This window comes from Penicillium pulvis (assembly GCF_028828015.1).
Source record: "Penicillium pulvis strain IBT 33274 chromosome Unknown scaffold_8_segment0_segment0, whole genome shotgun sequence".
Lineage (NCBI taxonomy): Eukaryota > Fungi > Ascomycota > Eurotiomycetes > Eurotiales > Aspergillaceae > Penicillium > Penicillium pulvis.
Window position 1 is genome coordinate 3,366,978 of NW_026643080.1, and position 18,348 is coordinate 3,385,325.

At 47.6% G+C, this 18,348-nt stretch overlaps 9 protein-coding genes across 9 annotated transcripts; 4 read left to right on the plus strand and 5 right to left on the minus strand.

The window, feature by feature from the left end:
* Positions 1 to 444: 444 nt before the first annotated feature.
* Positions 445 to 1,211, plus strand: N7503_010682 (putative nucleoside-diphosphate-sugar epimerase; the record flags this gene model as incomplete). The annotated part of the gene is made up of 3 exons (XM_057070228.1): positions 445 to 653; positions 722 to 926; positions 990 to 1,211. 3 exons carry the CDS (start codon positions 445 to 447, stop codon positions 1,209 to 1,211), a joined length of 636 nt encoding a protein of 211 aa, XP_056916839.1.
* Positions 1,212 to 2,408: 1,197 nt separating this feature from the next.
* N7503_010683 (cytochrome P450) lies at positions 2,409 to 4,243 on the minus strand (the record flags this gene model as incomplete). The annotated part of the gene is made up of 6 exons (XM_057070229.1): positions 2,409 to 2,519; positions 2,592 to 2,681; positions 2,737 to 3,172; positions 3,236 to 3,465; positions 3,580 to 3,601; positions 3,645 to 4,243. 6 exons carry the CDS (start codon positions 4,241 to 4,243, stop codon positions 2,409 to 2,411), a joined length of 1,488 nt encoding a protein of 495 aa, XP_056916840.1.
* Positions 4,244 to 4,608: 365 nt separating this feature from the next.
* On the minus strand, positions 4,609 to 6,458 carry N7503_010684 (uncharacterized protein; the record flags this gene model as incomplete). Its single annotated transcript, XM_057070230.1, has 2 exons — positions 4,609 to 5,032; positions 5,107 to 6,458. The coding sequence occupies 2 exons, from the start codon at positions 6,456 to 6,458 to the stop codon at positions 4,609 to 4,611; spliced, it is 1,776 nt and encodes a 591-aa protein (XP_056916841.1).
* Positions 6,459 to 9,391: 2,933 nt separating this feature from the next.
* Positions 9,392 to 11,857, minus strand: N7503_010685 (uncharacterized protein; the record flags this gene model as incomplete). Its single annotated transcript, XM_057070231.1, has 14 exons — positions 9,392 to 9,551; positions 9,599 to 9,668; positions 9,718 to 9,873; positions 9,921 to 10,362; positions 10,410 to 10,479; positions 10,549 to 10,674; positions 10,721 to 10,835; positions 10,894 to 10,973; positions 11,028 to 11,096; positions 11,146 to 11,169; positions 11,221 to 11,319; positions 11,372 to 11,438; positions 11,490 to 11,686; positions 11,751 to 11,857. 14 exons carry the CDS (start codon positions 11,855 to 11,857, stop codon positions 9,392 to 9,394), a joined length of 1,782 nt encoding a protein of 593 aa, XP_056916842.1.
* Positions 11,858 to 12,077: 220 nt separating this feature from the next.
* N7503_010686 (uncharacterized protein) lies at positions 12,078 to 12,337 on the plus strand (the record flags this gene model as incomplete). The annotated part of the gene is made up of 2 exons (XM_057070232.1): positions 12,078 to 12,181; positions 12,205 to 12,337. The coding sequence occupies 2 exons, from the start codon at positions 12,078 to 12,080 to the stop codon at positions 12,335 to 12,337; spliced, it is 237 nt and encodes a 78-aa protein (XP_056916843.1).
* Positions 12,338 to 12,558: 221 nt separating this feature from the next.
* On the plus strand, positions 12,559 to 13,865 carry N7503_010687 (uncharacterized protein; the record flags this gene model as incomplete). The annotated part of the gene is made up of 5 exons (XM_057070233.1): positions 12,559 to 12,607; positions 12,656 to 12,840; positions 12,894 to 13,203; positions 13,261 to 13,414; positions 13,466 to 13,865. 5 exons carry the CDS (start codon positions 12,559 to 12,561, stop codon positions 13,863 to 13,865), a joined length of 1,098 nt encoding a protein of 365 aa, XP_056916844.1.
* Positions 13,866 to 13,918: 53 nt separating this feature from the next.
* Positions 13,919 to 14,963, minus strand: N7503_010688 (uncharacterized protein; the record flags this gene model as incomplete). The annotated part of the gene is made up of 2 exons (XM_057070234.1): positions 13,919 to 14,788; positions 14,841 to 14,963. 2 exons carry the CDS (start codon positions 14,961 to 14,963, stop codon positions 13,919 to 13,921), a joined length of 993 nt encoding a protein of 330 aa, XP_056916845.1.
* A 944-nt stretch (positions 14,964 to 15,907) lies between these two features.
* Positions 15,908 to 16,607, plus strand: N7503_010689 (lactoylglutathione lyase; the record flags this gene model as incomplete). Its single annotated transcript, XM_057070235.1, has 2 exons — positions 15,908 to 16,516; positions 16,566 to 16,607. 2 exons carry the CDS (start codon positions 15,908 to 15,910, stop codon positions 16,605 to 16,607), a joined length of 651 nt encoding a protein of 216 aa, XP_056916846.1.
* A 511-nt stretch (positions 16,608 to 17,118) lies between these two features.
* N7503_010690 (uncharacterized protein) lies at positions 17,119 to 17,359 on the minus strand (the record flags this gene model as incomplete). Its single annotated transcript, XM_057070236.1, has 2 exons — positions 17,119 to 17,219; positions 17,275 to 17,359. The coding sequence occupies 2 exons, from the start codon at positions 17,357 to 17,359 to the stop codon at positions 17,119 to 17,121; spliced, it is 186 nt and encodes a 61-aa protein (XP_056916847.1).
* Positions 17,360 to 18,348: the final 989 nt, after the last annotated feature.

Sequence of the window (18,348 nt, forward strand, 5' to 3'; positions counted from 1 at the left end):
ATTTGAAGGCATTCGCATATACCCTACTTGTCTGCGCACTAAAAGTTCCGCTAGATATAGACCTTGATAGTCGTGGATGGCAAAGCCATTCAATCATTCATTTTATGTTTGGTGCCTTCCGCATGTTGATATCATACCTCATTCCGCAAATCGGATAGAAAAGCCCGGTACTCACCAGCTTTACGGGTTGAGGTGTCCCGTGCCTATCATATGTATCGATAGAAAGGCAGTCAATTCACTTATATTTATCAAGTTATATCCTATCTTGATTGATATTAATCTCTTCAACCTCCTTGGGAAGTCCTAACTGATGGGAGTTGAACAGTACATACGGAGATAACGCTGTGACCGGAGATAAGAGTCACGAGTTTCACAAGACGCCCTGTCATCATCCAACACACCTACCACCATTTGAACGCTTTGCTAAACAATTACACTCCCATTATGAAAGTCATACTTACAGGCTCTACCGGATTCGTGGGCCGTGAAGTCCTGAGCCAGTGTCTGGCACACCCAGCTATTACCTCGGTCGTAGCACTGAGTCGACGTGAGCTACCACCGCACGACAAACTCAAGATCGTCGTGATCGAGGATTTTCTTTCATATTCAGAATCCGTTCGTGAGAATATCAAAGGTGCAGATGCATGTATTTGGTACAAATCACCCTCCAAAAGAAAAATAACACTCACTGGTACATCCCTTTAATAAGTTACTATTACAGGACAATCGGTTTGATACCCAGCAAGGTTCCCAAGCGCGACGACGGGACCGCAAAACGTGTCAGTATTGAATACACATTGACAGCAGCCCGGGTGTTTCAAGAAGTATGTGGAAAACCCTTCCGCTTCGTATATATCAGTGGTGCGGGCACAGAGCGGGATCAGAGCAAGTCACTGTGGATCATGCAAGATTATCGGCGCCTTCGGGTACGTATTGATAGTAGTTTTAATTTCAAATTTGAGAAACTAGATTACTGATTATTGACGCAGGGACAAGTTGAGACTGAACTGTTGGATTTTGCTAGGGCTCATGCGGATTTCAAGCCGTATATTATGCGGCCTGCCATGATAATCTCGCCGAAAATGAGTCTGCACAGTTTGCTCTATGGGCTAGGGCCGTCGGTTAAAGTGGATGTCCTCGCTAAGTGCATGATTGAGTTGGCATTAAAGGGCGAGGATAAGGCAATTTGGGAGAATGCTGATATGAAATAGCATGGCTTAGTGCCCAGGTGATATTGGTCTAAAGTGGATGAAATGGAAGCTCAATTGTTCCCTATTAAGCCCATAGAAGTTGCGTTGTACTTTTTGATCAAGTTCAAAACGTTATTTCTATCATCATTAGGGCGAAGTAGGCAAAAAAATCAGTGACTTTCTTCAAAAAAGAACCGAACGCGGGGGTCGAACCCGCAACCTTGAGATTAAGAGTCTCACGCTCTACCGATTGAGCTAGCCCGGCTTGCTGCTTTAACACTGACTATTCACATATAATAATCCAGACACTGGCATATAGGGAATTAACATATGTGGGTGTACATTTAACTCCCGCTTTAGCACACCGCCTATAGTACACTCCCGCTTATAGTACACCGCCTATAGCACACTCCCGCTTATAGTACACCGCCTATAGTACACCGCCTATAGTACACTCCCGCTTATAGTACACTCCCGCTTATAGTACACTCCCGCTTATAGTACACTCCCGCTTATAGTACACTCCCGCTTATAGTACACTCCCGCTTATAGTACACCGCTCATAGCACACTCTCACTTATTGCACACTCCCGCTTATTGCACACTCCCGCTTATTGCACACTCCCGCTTATAGTACATCCGCTTATAGTACACCCGCTAATAGTACACTCCCGCTAATAGTACACTCCCGCTAATAGTACACTCCCGCTAATAGTACACTCCCGCTTATTGCACACTCCCGCTTATTGCACACTCCCGCTTATTGCACACTCCCGCTTATAGTACACTCACCTTTTTACACTTCTTTTCATTCTATCTTTGCCAAGTCACCCGCTTAGTCAGTCTCGCCAACCAATCAGAATGCCTAAAGTCATACTCTCCCACCCCTACCAAAGTGCGTCAGACCGACCACCCAATTCCCAAGCCTAGATTAAGTGCTGAGATTCAAGCCCTCTATGAACTTTGAAGTAATTGAGAACCTTGGTAATGATAATACCATACCATTTGATTTTCTTGGGTTGGACTCTATGGAGAAAGATATTGCATCTGCGGATGAGACCCATGGGCAAGATATAAATATTGATATGGAAAGCTTAGAAGCGCAAGTACCCTTCTGGGGGAAGAAGTACCGTTATTTGTGGGCCTTTTCGAGTCTTGCTCAGCGGTCTGGATTGCAGGTGAAAAGGCGAGTCGAGAACCAAGGGGCGACTGCCCAGCTCAAATTTTCCCTGGCCTCTCTCTTCTTTGAATTGTGACTTCAACGCCCTTGGTGTAGGTGAAGAATCCATTATTCAAAGACCATTCCTTGTGTGGGTGCGTAAGCTCAAACTAAATAAGATCGTTAATGTCTGATCAATAAGCTATTTCGAGATTATTCACAAGCAGGGACCTGTTCCATACCTTGAATCGTGTCAACACCTCTGGAATAACCTTATACATCTCCAAGTATGAGATATTCCTTCCAAGGCAGACTCTTGACCCCCCTCCAAACTGATAGAATGAATGTCAATACTGAATAGGGTCAAAGCCGAGTTGCAGAACTAACCGCGAACAACAGTCGCTCCATCTCTTTCCTCTTCTCCTGACTTGCATCAATCCATCGTCCGGGTCTCCATTCATCAGCATCGACCCCATATACTTCCTCATCCCTGTGCGCAACCCAAGCGTTCACACCGAGCACTGTTCCACCTCTAAAATATTTCCCACAAACCTCTATACCCCCCGGCGGGACAACACGCTCCAATGGAATACCTATCGCCGGAGTCATCCTTAATGCTTCCTTAATGCAGGCGTCGAGATAAGGAAGCTTATGGGCAACATCCCACTGAACTGGGGATGAAAGATGTGCATTATCCAACTCTGCAAGCAGAGTCTCCATAGAATCTGGATCTTTCAAGAGGTGGTAGAACACTGATGTCAATGTAATCGCCGTGGAATCGGAACCAGCTTGCACATTTTGTTGACACCAAGATATTATCCAGCTGAAATTTGTATTAGCCGAGGAGATAAGAAAACAAGCAGGAGTATAGAGGAGATTATCTCACGAATCAGGAATATCTGGACGTTTCTCTTGGATATCCAAAAACCGAGCCAAAAAATCCCTCCGCATAACGTTCTTTTCGGGTTGCTCACGACGCTCTATTCTCCGCTCTCTTATTCGCTCAAGAGCAAATGCCAGAACAGGAGATACTGATTTATTCGAGAGGATTCCCGAAACAAAGGCAATGAGCGGGTTCTTATGGAGGAACTTATCGAGCCAGGGCATTTGACCGATCTGTCAAGGTTATAAATCATCATTTGATCACCAGATCCCATCAATTGGAGCCAGAGCCATATGCGCAAAGATCATGACTGAGAAGGGAATATTATACTAACCACAGCAACATACCAAAACCTCTTCTCGATCATTCCTAGAATTCCACCTACATCCTCCCCCTCTCTAAGAACCCAAACCTCTCCCCAAACGTGATCTCCATGATAACATCGGTCGCAAACCAATGCATCCAAGCCCCCAGATCAAAAGCCTTCCTTTCATCCGCTAAAATCTCCAACTTCTTCACGAATAGACCCTCGGTACTCTCAACAAGAGCCTCATAGGTCTTTAGATTCGTCATGGCATAGACCTGCGCAATAGGCCGTTTCATCCTCTCGTGCACTGCCTCATCTTGAGTGGAGAAGATTGTAGGTATGACCTTCCCATGCGCAACGTTACCCATTACAGGGTAGAAGGCTGATTTGGGGTATCGGGTGCGTGTATTATATAATATTGGTATCGCGGCTGGTGTGCCTATTGAGATTGTATTGGGGCCTAGGCGAATGAATGGTCCATGACGCTTGTGGAGGGCTTGGTGATGGATGTGTGCGGATCCAGTGTTCACTAAGGCTAGTCGGTAAAGGTTTGTGAGTTTTGCGAGGACTGGGCCTGGAATCTGGCTGAGGTCGGGGCGGAAGAGGGGTGTCAAGATTTGGGTGTAAAGGAAGTAAATCAGAAACGGTAAAAGACTGAGGATTAAAGAAGAGGGGAAGGTGATATTGAGACGAAATTGGTCCATTTCAGTGTTCCTTTGGTTATTTTAGATGAGTTGTGTGTTTTCAAGAACATGAAGTTGATTAGTTCAAGTTGAAATTAGCATTCAACACCCCCTCATTTAAATACACTGTTGCGGCGCTTTGGTCCTGTCAGACGCTCAGGGTTCGGTCGATCACTACTCGAGATAGCAATCTAGCGGGAGGTAAGTTTCGCAGCTCGTAAGATTATGTTGAAGGGGAATATAAATAAGAAAGTCATGGTTATTCTTTATTATATCGAACATCATACAAATCCTATATGGATAACTAGATACACGGGTTTCACCCCAACCAAATCGACGTCATCGACATCACTCATCTATCAATTCAGACATTAATTTCAACTTCCTCAACCAGCAGGGTTAGTGCAGGAGAAAGGAGTGAGCGTAGTAGTCTTGAAAGTGGCATTCATCGACATAACGGACGCCCAGATACCAAGACCAGCAGTAGCAAGAGCAGCAAGAGCATAGATCAGGTCGAAGGTGTTCCACCAAAATTTCTTCTTGTAACCACGGATCCAGCGCTTCACACCGTGATCCACACGCTGGGCAATGCCAGTGCGAGGGTTGAACACCTCCTCGGGAAGCATAGCATCCTTCTGGACGTGGTAGCCGATCAGGAGAATGGGAGGGAAGGTGTAGGAGAACTGCAGAATACAGGCGGCACCGACGAACGAGGTCAGGTTGCTAATCTGGGGAATGGCGGCAGCAACGATCCAGGCAAGGATCCAGTAGATAGGCACAACGGCAACCCAGATCCACTTGCCAATCTTGCTGTCCAGCGGGGGAAGTGGAAGATATCACGCATCACGGAGGAGTAGAAGACCTTGATACCAATGTTTCCGTACAGCAGGGCTGCGATGGCACCGGTGACGAAGGAGATGGCATTACACGCCGTCTGGTAACGATATGCACCAGGGGTGTTGGGAATTCCCTCATAAGCAGGGTTGTAGACGAATTGTCCCTGAGCGGCGTAGACAACCATTCCGTTGACCAGGTAGCAAACGTAGATGAAGACCTCAGCGATGATGAAGCCCTTCCAGAAATCCATGGGACGTCTCATCTCGGCCATCAACTCGTTGAAGAGCGTAGCACCACCGTAGGCGAAGACAGCATTCATCATGGCGGTGATACGGTCCTCGAGGCCGTAGCCCGCAGCCCAGTTGGCGCTGGTGACGATTGGGCCCTTCTCGATACCGTAGCTGGTGTACACGGCGGAGTAGTTGGGAGGGTACTTGTAGACAACAACCATAGTAATGATGATAACGACGACGTTGCCCCAAATGGCGAGGTTGGCCAACCAAGAAAGGCGTTGCAGGGTTCGGATCTGTCCGAGGACAAATCCAATGACCATGAAAATGACTTCGGCGGCGATAAAGCAGAGGAAACCACCGGTGTTGTTCACACCAGCAACCATCTGTGCCAGACCTTGTCCGTTACTCTCAATCAACAACGCAACGTTGAGGAAGAATTGGAAACTTTGCAGGATGTTGACACCAATGCGGGCCCAGGAGCCAAACACACGGAATGCGACATCACCGTAGTTACGCATGGGGAAACGAGTGGAATCAAGACCGACAAAGATACGCCACAGCTGGAGACCGGAGTAGGCAGCCAGCAGACCGAAGGCAGTGTAGAGCGCAAAACCAGGGCCGTATCCCATTCTGCTGATGGCATAAGGCACGTTGGTAGGACCCAAGATATCAGTGGTGATCAGATAGAAGATTGATCCCCAGGTGGCGGTACGGGCAGCTCTCTGTGCTGTTTCCCATTCCGTCTCAGTGACACCCCATTTGTCTGACCCTTCATCGCTTCTTGGTGCATCCGCAGCGGGTGTCTTCTCGTCGGTGAGAGCCATCTCAGGGACAGGCTCGGGCTCAGTGGGCTCAGTGAGCTCGGCGGCTGCTATTTCCCGTTTGTCCTTGCGTTTGCGGAGGAGATTACCCATTGCCGAGAAGCCTACATTGTCGGTACGAATAAACTTCTCAGCTTCACGGGATCGGTTGGCCCAGTAATGATAATTCTCAAAAGTGATGCTGGAGTCCAAGTAGATACTGCCGGGACCGTTCAAGTTAGGAGGTTCCAATTCATGGTGCAGATCAACCTCGTGCTCTTTCTTGGTGCCGATAATATCAGCCTCATTCCCAAGACGAGGGTCGGCCACGCCACCAATATTGGCAGCGGAAATAATACCGGCCATTCTGGAGGAGTGAAAAAGTCGCGTACTGATCTCAAATATCCAGGAGAAACGCGAGGGCCAAGTCGCCTTTTAAAAAAAAAAAAAAAGCCCGGTCACCGAAAATTCTCCCGGACTCTAACCCCAGCCATAAAACAAAATGGCTTGTGGAGTGATAGGGACTTGTGGGCCGGACTTAATCCCCGTTATCTGCTTTGTTATTGGGTTGCATGATGGGCCAGTGGATCTCGCTATCAGGAGTGGCATGGCTCGGCTTCGTCCAGTGCCTATCCAGGGACTTATCGCTCGGTTCTAAGAGCTGATCACGTTTAGTGCCTGTATCAGCGACGAGCCGGGGTGTTGAATGGCGCTAGCGCTGGTTGATTTGATACTGGTGGCTGTTGCTGACGACTTGGGTCCACATCGTCCCTTGGAGACTCGGCAAAAGCTTGTTCTCTCCGCATTCAAAGATAAATCGCGTTGTTGGACCAGCCAATCATCCGTGGCTACCGGGTATCGGCGGATCGCAAACTTGCCCCATGCTCCATTGTGCATTGACCGGAATCCACCTACCAAGACATGCATGGCGGGTGACCGACGGGATGCAAGTCGACATTGCGTATGCCCGGCAGGCCACATGGTTCCCATTTTTGCAAGGGCCAGGTTACATTGTCTGCAAGCGATCTGGGGGTCAACAATATTTCAGGACTGGATACATCTCTGGTTCGGACCTGCCCGTGCAAGTGGACCTGATCCACATTTTGGAAGGAAATGAAAAATTTCGCTTACGGTAACCCGTGTTGCTAAAGTATCTTCCACCGAGATTCGGCTGTTCCGCAAGAACCCCGATAACTGATGGAGAACGACTGGTCATGCCACTAGGACTTTGGCAAACGCTCACGTCACAATAGTCAGCACTTTACACAATGGCTGGCATTAGCCCAGCCACTGACTAAGCCTGTTTAGGCTGTAAAACATCCGACGGTATGCGCATTCCAAATCTCAATTTCTTTGCTTATCTCTAGAATCATGGGACTTAATCTATTTTCCAAGTAGCGAAGAATTCCGTGTAGAAAGTCGGACCCGGTTTTACTGTGTATGAATTGCCGCACATCGGCAATAACATGACCCGCAACGCCCCCTAATATACGGATGAAAAACCTTGACTGTGGCCTAGAGCCAATACGGAAATTCGGGCCCACACATCATCTCGCGCAGTTCGCCAGATATTTCCCGCCTCACCAATCAATGCAGTCTACTCCATATTTCAGATAAATTTCAATCCCGTGAGAGCTTAATTCAAAACGTTATACGGTCAGACTGCTGTCATTTTCAGATAGAAGGTTAGTTCCGCTTGGCAGTTCATGCATAAGCAACGGCCACAAAGCTTAATTCCTGTCACATCGACTTGGCGTTTACGGATTCCCTTGGCAATATATCTGATATCGAGTTTGAAGAAATACAGAATCGGGGCCAATCGGAAAATTGGAGGAACTCCGAGACATGTCTCCACTGTGGATTTCGAATCGTCCTGTAGAAAACGGCCTTATCTCTCAGTCCACGTGGATTTTACTTTTGGGGTCTAGGTTCCATTGCGAATTGTGGGTTGAGTGATAACTGTAAGTACTGTGACAGGTAGAATTTAGTCATTACCTAGGCACACAGGTGAGGTCCCAAGCACGTCGATTCCATCCGAGGTTGCCCTATGATCGGGAAGTAAGCCCTAACAAACTACGCGGCAATCGAGGCCGGTGGCAAATCTTGAGATATCAGAGCACGATAGTCGTGTGATACGATCACACGATCTCTGAATTCGCAATTTTCCAAAGGCCTACAGTCGAAAAGAAGAGGTAAAAATAGATATTATCATATGTATTCCTCTCTTAGAAATGAAGCCATCCGAAACTAAACTCCAAACATATCAAGATCTATACGAAGGGCGTGCGCTAACCATATTTCGATTACCCTGCAGAGAAGATCGGCGGAAGTCTCACACAATTACATGGTCAATCTAGTAAACTCAACTTTATTTCAACCTATTGCAAAAAGCCTAAAATCGTACGATGCATCTTCACCAGGTTGGAGTACAGAGGGAAACATCCACTCTCCACGAAATCTTCGCCAAACTCTACCCTGTGCTCCTCCAACGTCTCCAGATGCAGTATCGACTGATATTCCGCTCCAAACATATGCAATTTCGGACACAGCATCCTCAAAAACCTACCCATAAGATCTTCCTCTTTCGACAACCGGACCATATAATTGAAGGGCGGTATCGTAGCGGCCCTTACCCGCGTAGGCAACGTACAAGCATATAACAAGTTCTCGAAGGACTCAGTCAATTCATAAGAAAGACTGCAGGGTCATCGGAGGGTAAAGTGAAGATCTGCTGATCTAGGACATAATATTCTGGTACCATTTTCCTTTGGTATCTATGAAGCTGAGGACGAGATTAGAGCGCCGTTTTGCGGATAGGAGTCCCGTAAGTCCACCTATTGAGTGGGCTATGAAGTGAGTTCGTTTATGTTAAAGTGCGTGAGAATTGCTTCGGCGCATGCGACAAAAGGGGTGCCGGTTATTGATAGATCGCTGCTTTTTAAATCTACTCCGCAGCCTGAGGCGTCGTAGGCTATGAAGCCATAATTTTGGAGAGCTGGGTGAAGGGGGAGATCGGCTAGGTCTTCTTTGGAGGTGCCGACGCCGAAGTAGTGTATCGTTGAGAGGCATTCTTGCAATACTAGAGGGGACCGTAAAAGGAAAAAGAGTTATTTGGTGGATTGGATGAAATGACATGGTGATGACAATTTTCGTCTCCGGTTTTGGTCTACTTTTCGCCGGGAGGTCGAGTCGTTGGTAACTTGAAGACTAGGTACATCCATCTTTAGAACAAATCAAAGCGTAAATTTGAATAGACTATCAGTATGGCAGTCCAAAAAAAACTTCTCGGAAGATCACTCTTATAGCCCTTCCAACTGGTAAAACGGTTCCAGTTTGGCAGACCGCTGGAATAAAACATAGCGACGAATAAACCATGGCAGCCAAGTGCCAATCTGGTACCTGGCATGTCGATAGATAGGAACACCAAACGTGTAGTCAAGCTCTTCCAGGGTGCGTTGCCTATAACTCGTCAGATATGAACCAGACATACATTTAGGTCGACTTACATGGTCTCCGGAACCACCAAGAAAATGGTGATGAAGGCAAGTATGTTCAACCCGGCATAGAATCCAAATGCTATAAACTTTAGATGTATGTAGCTTTGAGCATCATAAGTTTCACTCACCTCCAGTTGGGGTTGTCTTGGCCAGCAGTGATGGGAAGCTAAGTGTCAGAGCGCTTCCAACAGCGTTGTTCACGCAGATAGTAAATGCTGCACCCAGCTCACGATGTGAGAGCGGAAACGCCTCACTGAAGTAAATGGACGGAATAGGCCCCATTCCTATATCGATGAGCATGAATTCCAAAACGTGGAAGAGTTAGACAAACCTGGTCCATATAATGCCGTGAACAGATAAATGAACAAGGCTATCAGAGGTACTCGAGCACTGGATTCACTGGGAATCAAGAAGCAAAGTCCTGCCGCTAACAAGCACCAGGCCATGTTAGGAAAAGTGAACAACAGTAGGTTCCGACGGCCAAACGTATCCATTGTCCACACAGCAGGAAAGGCAAATACGAATGTGGTCAAACCAAACCCAAGAGATGCGAGAAGACAGTCTCTAGTGGAGTATCCTGCCTCCGAGAAGATACTGGATGAATAGAAGCTCATAATGTTAATTCCCGAGAACTGCTGTGCGGTGACGATAATCGCACTGGAGATCATAGCGCGACGGAGACGGGGAACTGCGAATAGTTCCCATAGACGGTGTCCTAAGGACTTTCCAGAAAATGCATCTCGCTCGGTCATGACTTGACAGTGTGCATAATACTGGAAGTGATTAGATTCGTCACATATCAAGGTGAACGCACACTCACGAGATCTCTTGCAGCAATAAGCTCGCTATTGCGCAACCGGCAGAAAGAAAGGAACGCTTCTTGGTAGCGGCTTTTTTTTCATGAGCCACCTGGGTGATTCTGTATACATTCTTAGCCATATCACTAAGAGCTCACCTACCCCAACTTACCAGGGCAAAACCAAACAAAGAACAACACGGGCACAGCGGGAACAAAGGCAGCGCCGAGCTGGAACCGCCAAGCAAGGCGCCCCACGCGATAAAATATCAGGTTGGAGCAGAAACCACTGGGAATTATTAGAAAAGACCAAGATTCACCTCGTTGAGACTTACACTAGGGTACCAAATGCTACCCACAACTGAAAGCTCGTCACTAAACCACCACGGATTGAAGCGGGACTAATCTCCGCACTGAACACGGGGATTGTCGAGATCTTGACACCCATTCCTAGAATCATATCATTTGTCAGCCTTTGAATCTTTGAAAACCCCCAGGCATTGCATACCGAGGCCCATGAATAGACGGCAGAGCAAAAGTCCCCACCAATTTTGCGTGAAAGCCTGTGCTAGCACAGGGAAGACACAGCTATAGCTCAAGTCAGTGAGAGACTCATAGGTACCACACTTGACAAGTTCCTACAAGAGACCAGTGAGAAATATAGTGCCACGGCGACCTAGCCAATTATTCAGAGGATCTGCTGCCCATGCACTTGAGGATGTCAGATAGCCATTTTGTTATTCTGCACTTCATTACCAACCTGAGAAGCCCAAAAAGCGTTGGTCTGCGAGAGATTAGATAAGATTTTAGCTTAGACATAGCGAATAGGACTTACCCGGAGTTGATAACTCCAACTAGCCATTTATTATCTTCAATGCCAAATTCCTGCGGGAATGAGAGGTTGGCTCCATTTGCACCAGTGTTGTCCCATCCTCTTTAGCCCAAGTTAGCCATCAACTTTCAAGCGAATGGAATGGCAGACTTACTGAATTGCTGAGCCCAGAGAGCACAAAGCGATACTGAAGTACAGAGCCTTCGGCAAATGCCACTTGTCTATTCTCAGTCAGACTAAATTTGCCAAGGGAGAGTAGGCGGGTTACATACGAGTAGTCTCCCGTGTCAGGTGATATCTATCCTCCTCAGTCAGTTCCGGGAGATCCTCAAAGCCCTTCTGGTTCTGCGCTACTAGAGCGCCTTTCTGAAAAGTCTCGACATGATCTTCAAATCCATATTCCTGGCAAAATCTCAAAACCCGATCGAACAGGTCATTTTTAGAGACTCCAGCGAGGGGGTTGAGGATTCTATGAGGGTAGTCAATAAATGCCACCAGCTATAAACAAGGCAAACAGAAACGTATTCCCGTACCTCGCATTAACATTCTGATTATAACTCCCCAAACGCCCCTGAGCCTCAGCATCCTCCACAAAAACCGAAGTAGGCTTGAAATCGTCGTCCACGCTGAGCTTCGCCATGATAAGATAACACCTGCACCTGCACCTGCACCGTAAGATACCAATCACAACAGCCCCAGCGCTGGGTCTTAAGCTGGAATTTATACTCCACCGGCAGACCTCAACACTATTGGCGTACTTGCGTGGGGGCGATCGGCCAGAAATCCGGGGTGCGCTAGCGTCGAACGAAGAAGCCGATCTGACCAATCGCGTTGGGGATGGTACCCCTCACCATTTACCAATGACGCTCACTGCCCTGCGTGTGCACCGTGTGTCGGGGAAGCTCCATCGCCAAGATTTGGCCCTGCGTGCGACCGACGATATCTCCGCGAATGAGAGGCTTTGGTATGTACTTTTGAGGCATTTAGCCGGTTCTTGGCCTGCGTGTGGGTTTGGAATGCTGGGACATGGCTGGGCCGTGGAATGCCCTGTGTGAGGACATTGCAATGGATTGACGTATCACAGTCCGTTGCTAAGATTTGGATCTTAGCTGGATACTGAGGTGTCCTGCGCAGGTGTGAGGTGGTCCTGTGTGTGTCCCATGCAAATGCACTCCGCTGCCCGGGGGTCCCAAGAGGGGTAACAAACTGAATTGCTAGTCGCACAAATCATTGCAGTCAAATATATAACTCTACCTCCTTAATCTGTTTTGAATTTCATTGTAGTCATAACCCATTTCTAGAGATATTTCCTGGAGCTAAACTTGCACGAATAACGTCAAAATGGGCAGCGCAGGCACTGTATCATGGCTGCAAAAGCTCTCCGAGCAGCGTGAGTGAATTGCCTGACCGCAATGCTTCCAAGCTGACTTTATTACAGTCAATATTGATGTGGACTGGATGGACCCCTCGTACACTCTCAGTATGCCCATCGTTCCCCATGATATGACCAGCAATCAGGGTTGGGTCCACGAACAGATGTGCAACCCAATCAATGAGGAGTTGTTTAAGAGTGTGGTCAAGGAATACAAAGACCAGGGCTGGTTAAAGATCTACACGCGCATGGTATCTCATCTCTGGTGTTCTCAGAACTTAACAAATCATTAACATAATCTCAGGCTGTTTTGATGTCCAAAGCCAATATCGACAACATTCAAGGCCGAGTCCTTCTTCAAACTCTCCCTTCTGACGCCTATGATACTGAGAAAACACTCGAGCAAGCCCGTGCGTATGCTCGGGAATTTGAGAGTGTGGGTGTTTCCAAGGATCGCTTCTGTATCAAGATCCCAAGCACTGGGCCTGCCTTGAATGCTTGCCCCATTCTGCTGCAGGAGGGTATTCGCACGCTCGGCACTGCTCTATTCAGTGTCCACCAGGCTATTGCTGCTAGCCAGGCCGGATGCTTATACGTCAGCCCATACTATAATGGTGAGGCGCTACCGGGCTTTTTTTCTCCATGGAATGATGATTAACGGGTTTTCGCAGAGGTTCGCGCGCACGATGAGCAGGAGCTATGGCCCAAATCTAATGACCCGGCTTTGCTGCACCCAATGTCTCCGCGTCTCGTCCAGATTCTTGAAACATACAAGCGTATGTACAAGGAGACCGGGAAGGAGCAGCCATTCCTCAAGAACGCTAGGTATGTTGAATGGACCGCTTGAGGCAACTTTTGCTGACAGATGAATTGTAGTTTCATTTCGCCAGAGGAAGCTATGGCGGCCGGTGAGATGGGATGTCATTCGGCGACCATCTCTCATTTGGTCCTCACTCAACTGGCTAACCTCCCGTACGATGGCTCGAAGCAGCCTGGAGAAGGGGTGCCTAAGCCGGATCACCCATACAAGAACGCTGCGCCGACCCCAGAGCGCCTGAGGAAGGTTGCGCAGACGGATCCTTTGATCGGACCTAACTGGGATGGAAAATTGTCGAGAACCGATATCGACTATCTAGCTAACGGAGGTGCTGAGCTAGATAAGGCGAATGAGGAAGATCCGCAAACCAAGAAGCGGCTGCGGGAAGCTCTTGCGCTGTTTGTCGCTGCGGAGAAGAGAAGCCAGGCGAAGATTGAAGAGGCCATGAAGAATGTGTAGGCCTTTGGGTTGAGCTAGTACCTGAGGAGAGGTTGGAGATACCTTCTCCGCCTCTATATAGATAGAGTCTCCGAATTTGACAGCAGTGGATTTGCAATGTGAAATGTTTGACCTGAAGACATCGAATGCATATTCTCCGTCGCGGGCAAAGGGGTGATCCCAATGTTTGGTGGCCATAATAGAGAGTCGTCAACAGGTAAAAGTGAGGAGGTTATGTCATATTGGAAATCAGTATTCTGAGGAGGGTCTTTGGGCGGGGTTGTCGTCAGCACACCCTGATGTTGCGTCCAAAAAGACGCAGAGTCTCTGACAAGATAGGAAGAACCGATATTGTATCTCGGGTCCATATCCTTCGGTCGCGTAGCTATGGATATACCTGGTGGAGGGCTCCATAAGGAAGCAGGATCAGCAATTCTATCCGAGGGAGCAGCAGCAGTAGCAGGTGCCTGAAGGCCAGACCAAGCCCATTCCGTCAAGTTATACGCCGTGGGTGGATTTTGCGGTATGTTTTGTTCGTGATGAGCTGGCACTTGAGACGGCCCTTCACCAGGAACGAGCAAGGACGGCACTGGTGGGAATGAAGAGGAAGATGTCTGGTCCAGCTGGGCTCCAGTAGATGGAGTCCTCGCAGGTGACCAAGTTTGACTAGCATCCGACTGGTCACTTTCTCTCAAGAATTCGAGGACAGCCGGATCAATTGGCCGAGCTTGTCGCGGGACAGAAGTACCGGGTTGGCACAGAGATCGCAAGCCGTTGACCTCTCTAAGCAAATCATCACGTTCAGCTAGCAGTGCTTTGACTGCACTAGTGGCTTGATCGCATCTTGCTTGCTGGGCCTTGTGATGAGAGATACTCGCGTCCACGATAATATGCTTTGAGGGTCGCGTTTCTTCCCGAAGCATGGGAAGTAACTTTGTTAGCTCCTAGAAATGGGTTAGCATATACGAAGCTAGCAGTATACAATAATATACTAACCATCAAGCGCACGCCAAAGGCCTCCCGGCGGGACTTCTCAAACTCACGGTGGATTGCTCTATCCTCCGCAGTCCAGTTCCGGATGCGTTTCTTTTTTGGTCTGTCAGGGTCTGCTTGAGCCATAGATACTAGAGGATCCTGGGGTATAGTTATTCTGTTTTCCATTTCCAAAAGCAGGTTTTGAAGAAGCACCAGTGGAAAGGTGTATGGTGAAATTCCGGGGAAGTGGGGGGCGAAATGCGGAGAAGCACCGGCTTGAGCTGTTCCGACGATCACCACTCTATTCCGGGTGGGAACACCCTGGAAAGCCGAGAAATTCGTTCAAATCAAAACATGAGGTGCCTGAAATCTATTGTTTGTATGGATCTTTCACAATCTAAAAGCATGTCATGCTACGTCGCCTGTTCTCATCAAAGAGGCAAGCACCAACCGAGACTACCGCATATCATCAGCGTGGCTATCATATGATTTCGATCTAAGGAAGCAATAATTGAAGTATTGTAGCGTATGTAGCCATCTTTCTAGTTGCTTTGTAAGGCATCGAGCTAGCCAGTCCAATACCAAAGCGGCCATCGCCCAGAATTTCGACAGGAGGCTATGACTACGGGTAAAGTCGAGTGTTTCTCTCGACCAGTGACTGCAAATTGAGGCAATTCAAAGCAATATCCATGGAAATCTAAGGTCTCTGTAATTTCCAACCCCTCGGGTGTGCAGCCGTAGATCTAATAACCTTGGAGACCGTTGTGAATGTGGGGCTGATCGTAAATGACCTTCAACAATAACAGTTAGCTCGAGACTAATCTACTTTACTTCCCCTGACAATGATGAACAGGTCCATAAGAACTTTTTGTTCCCTTCTTGCCAATTTTTATTCTGACATTGAGAGTTTCAACTGGACAGAATGTCGTGTGAGGCTATACCAAACTCAGGCCGGATAACCCCCATCCCCGCTCGTCCCACATAACCCCCGCATATTGGCTAAGATGACTACCTTCAATATATATCCTGTACCCAAAACTTGATGACAGTCCTCTTCTGCTACCCTCCAGGCATCCACGACAGTCACAATGAGTGAAAATACCTCAAGACCTCCCACCCACCCCGTAGGTGAATACCTAATTAATGGCAACAAGACCGAATCTCCATTACTCCCAAATAATCCCACTGCCGGTTTCAAAATGAACCATATGATGATGCGAATCCAAGACCCTGCTCGCTCATTACACTTCTATGTCGACTTACTCGGCATGCGAACCGTGTTCACCATGGACACCGGCCCCTTCACGATCTACTATCTCGGCTACCCCCAAACACCGGAACACCAACAAGATCTGACAAAATTCGGCGAGGACACGCTCGCAAATCTTGCTCATACTCTTGGGCTTCTGGAACTCTATCATATTCACGGCACTGAAAATGAGCCCGCGGGACTGTACAGCACCGGCAATCAACCTCCGAACTTGGGACTTGGACATTTAGGATTCACGGTTCCGGACGTCCCAAAGACTTTGGAATATTTGAGATCAAATGGTGTCGAGGTTGAAAAGGATTTGGGAGTTGCGACCCGGGAAACTATCCCCTTGAGTCGTTGGGAGGCTCAGCGCGGTATCGGACTGGGCGCTGTCCATCCGGCTTACAGAAAAATATTTGAACAGATTGCGTTTGTTCAAGATCCGGTAAGTCCTGCCCTTATCTTTGGGCAAGTCTGGGGCTAAATTTTGCTAGGATGGTTATACCATTGAACTCGTACCTCAAAATATGAAATGAATGGCACTCCGGCCTGATTCGGAGCCTAATTCCAAGTTTTCAATATGGACTGCATGAAATGTTCCAAAAAACAAAATTTAATAAAATAGACAATTCATGAAATGTTATGTTTTGGCTTCACTAAATCGGGCTTGAATGAAATCCTTCCAAATCTCCACGGTCTGACCCAGTTACCGCCAAACGCTTTGATCTGACCTATCTTTGACAGCACTTTAATGCTGTCTCGTTTGAAAGAGGCCAATGAATTCGGTATCTGGCTCCATCCAATAATGACACCTACTGGCCCATCGTGGGTTCCGAGATTTGTCAAGCGGTAAGGCAAGTAGCCGTCCGCCAAATATAGATTTGGCTACGCTGATGTAGATCACTCATAGAAACTTGTTACGTAGGGCCTTGAAATGATGCGAGAGGTAAAATTGTTGCTGTTTTGGACTATCTAGACCAGCTTGATAGTATAGTGATTCTATAGTAGTGACATTGACATAGGAAAAGAAATAGACCCAACTATCCCTTAGTTGGGGATGCAAACACCGTCACTCCACTGAGTGGCGCCAACACACTGCCAGCCATCGCAGCAAGGGGTGCCCCCACTCTGGCAAGCAACATCGTAGTCTAGAAGGTCATTTAGCCAAAACTCTCAAAGGCTTTACATTTAAGATAAACTCACTGGCGATGCAGGAACGCTTCTCAGCAGTCTGGGATGCAGAGGCCACGGCGGCCAGGGTAGCAATGAAGACGGTGATGAACTGCATTTTGTATGTGTAAAGGTGATTGATCGGGTGATCTGTGGATTGTTCAATTGGCTGATTGGATTGCTTGATTGTTGATGATTTTTACAGATTGGAGGAGAAATCTCGAGCTCTTTATCCTTGATTATTCTTAAGTTAAGGAATACTCATGACATCCAGCTTCAATGCTCTCCATGCCTTCTTAGGTATTGATTCCAAGATTGGAAAGTACGTGTATGTTTTTTCGGAGTACGGAGTAAATCTCGTTGCCCCAATAGGGAATGGGGCAACAATCGCGATTTCGAAAGAACTTCCTTTGCGTTGCTTATTCCGGGACTAACGATATCAGAGCTACTCGACTTAGGCTTTCGCAACGGGAAACTATGAAAGTTAATGAGCTCAAAGTCTGGGGTAGATAACGGCGAACGCTATCTGAAGCTAAGAGCATATCTTCTCAATTTTACACACGTGGCAAGTGAGAGTATCTGCGTTCATGAAGAAAGTGGGGGCATTACCTAGTTTAGAATTAAGGGTCTGCAGTGCACGTACAGGAGTACGTACAAGTCATAAAAGGGGAGGGTCGACTGCGCAAGCAGCTTCGTGTCTTACAGGGGTGGCTTCCCAACGATCTGGTTCACAGGGAAAGGAGAGTTTCGAATCCTTTGTCACGGCCCAAAAAGCCATATTATTGCTTCAATGGTGAGGCGTCGGAGTCATCAAAACGTACCATGTGGAGTAGACAGATCAAAAGTACGATACATGTGGCAGTGCGACATCATAATTATGACGATCGTTCCCCTATGAATAAAAAAACGGAAACTTGAAGTGTGGCAGGGATCGGAACCCACTATCTAAATTAGGCTATAAAGCAGAGAACAAGCTAACCTTTAGAGGGCAAACGGTGACATTTTTTCTTGTGATGTCAGATGACGGTCAGAAGCTGAATCCATAATTGCAAAGATTTTTAAGGCTGAAACTCAAACACTGAGCCACATGTCTGATCCTACAAAAAT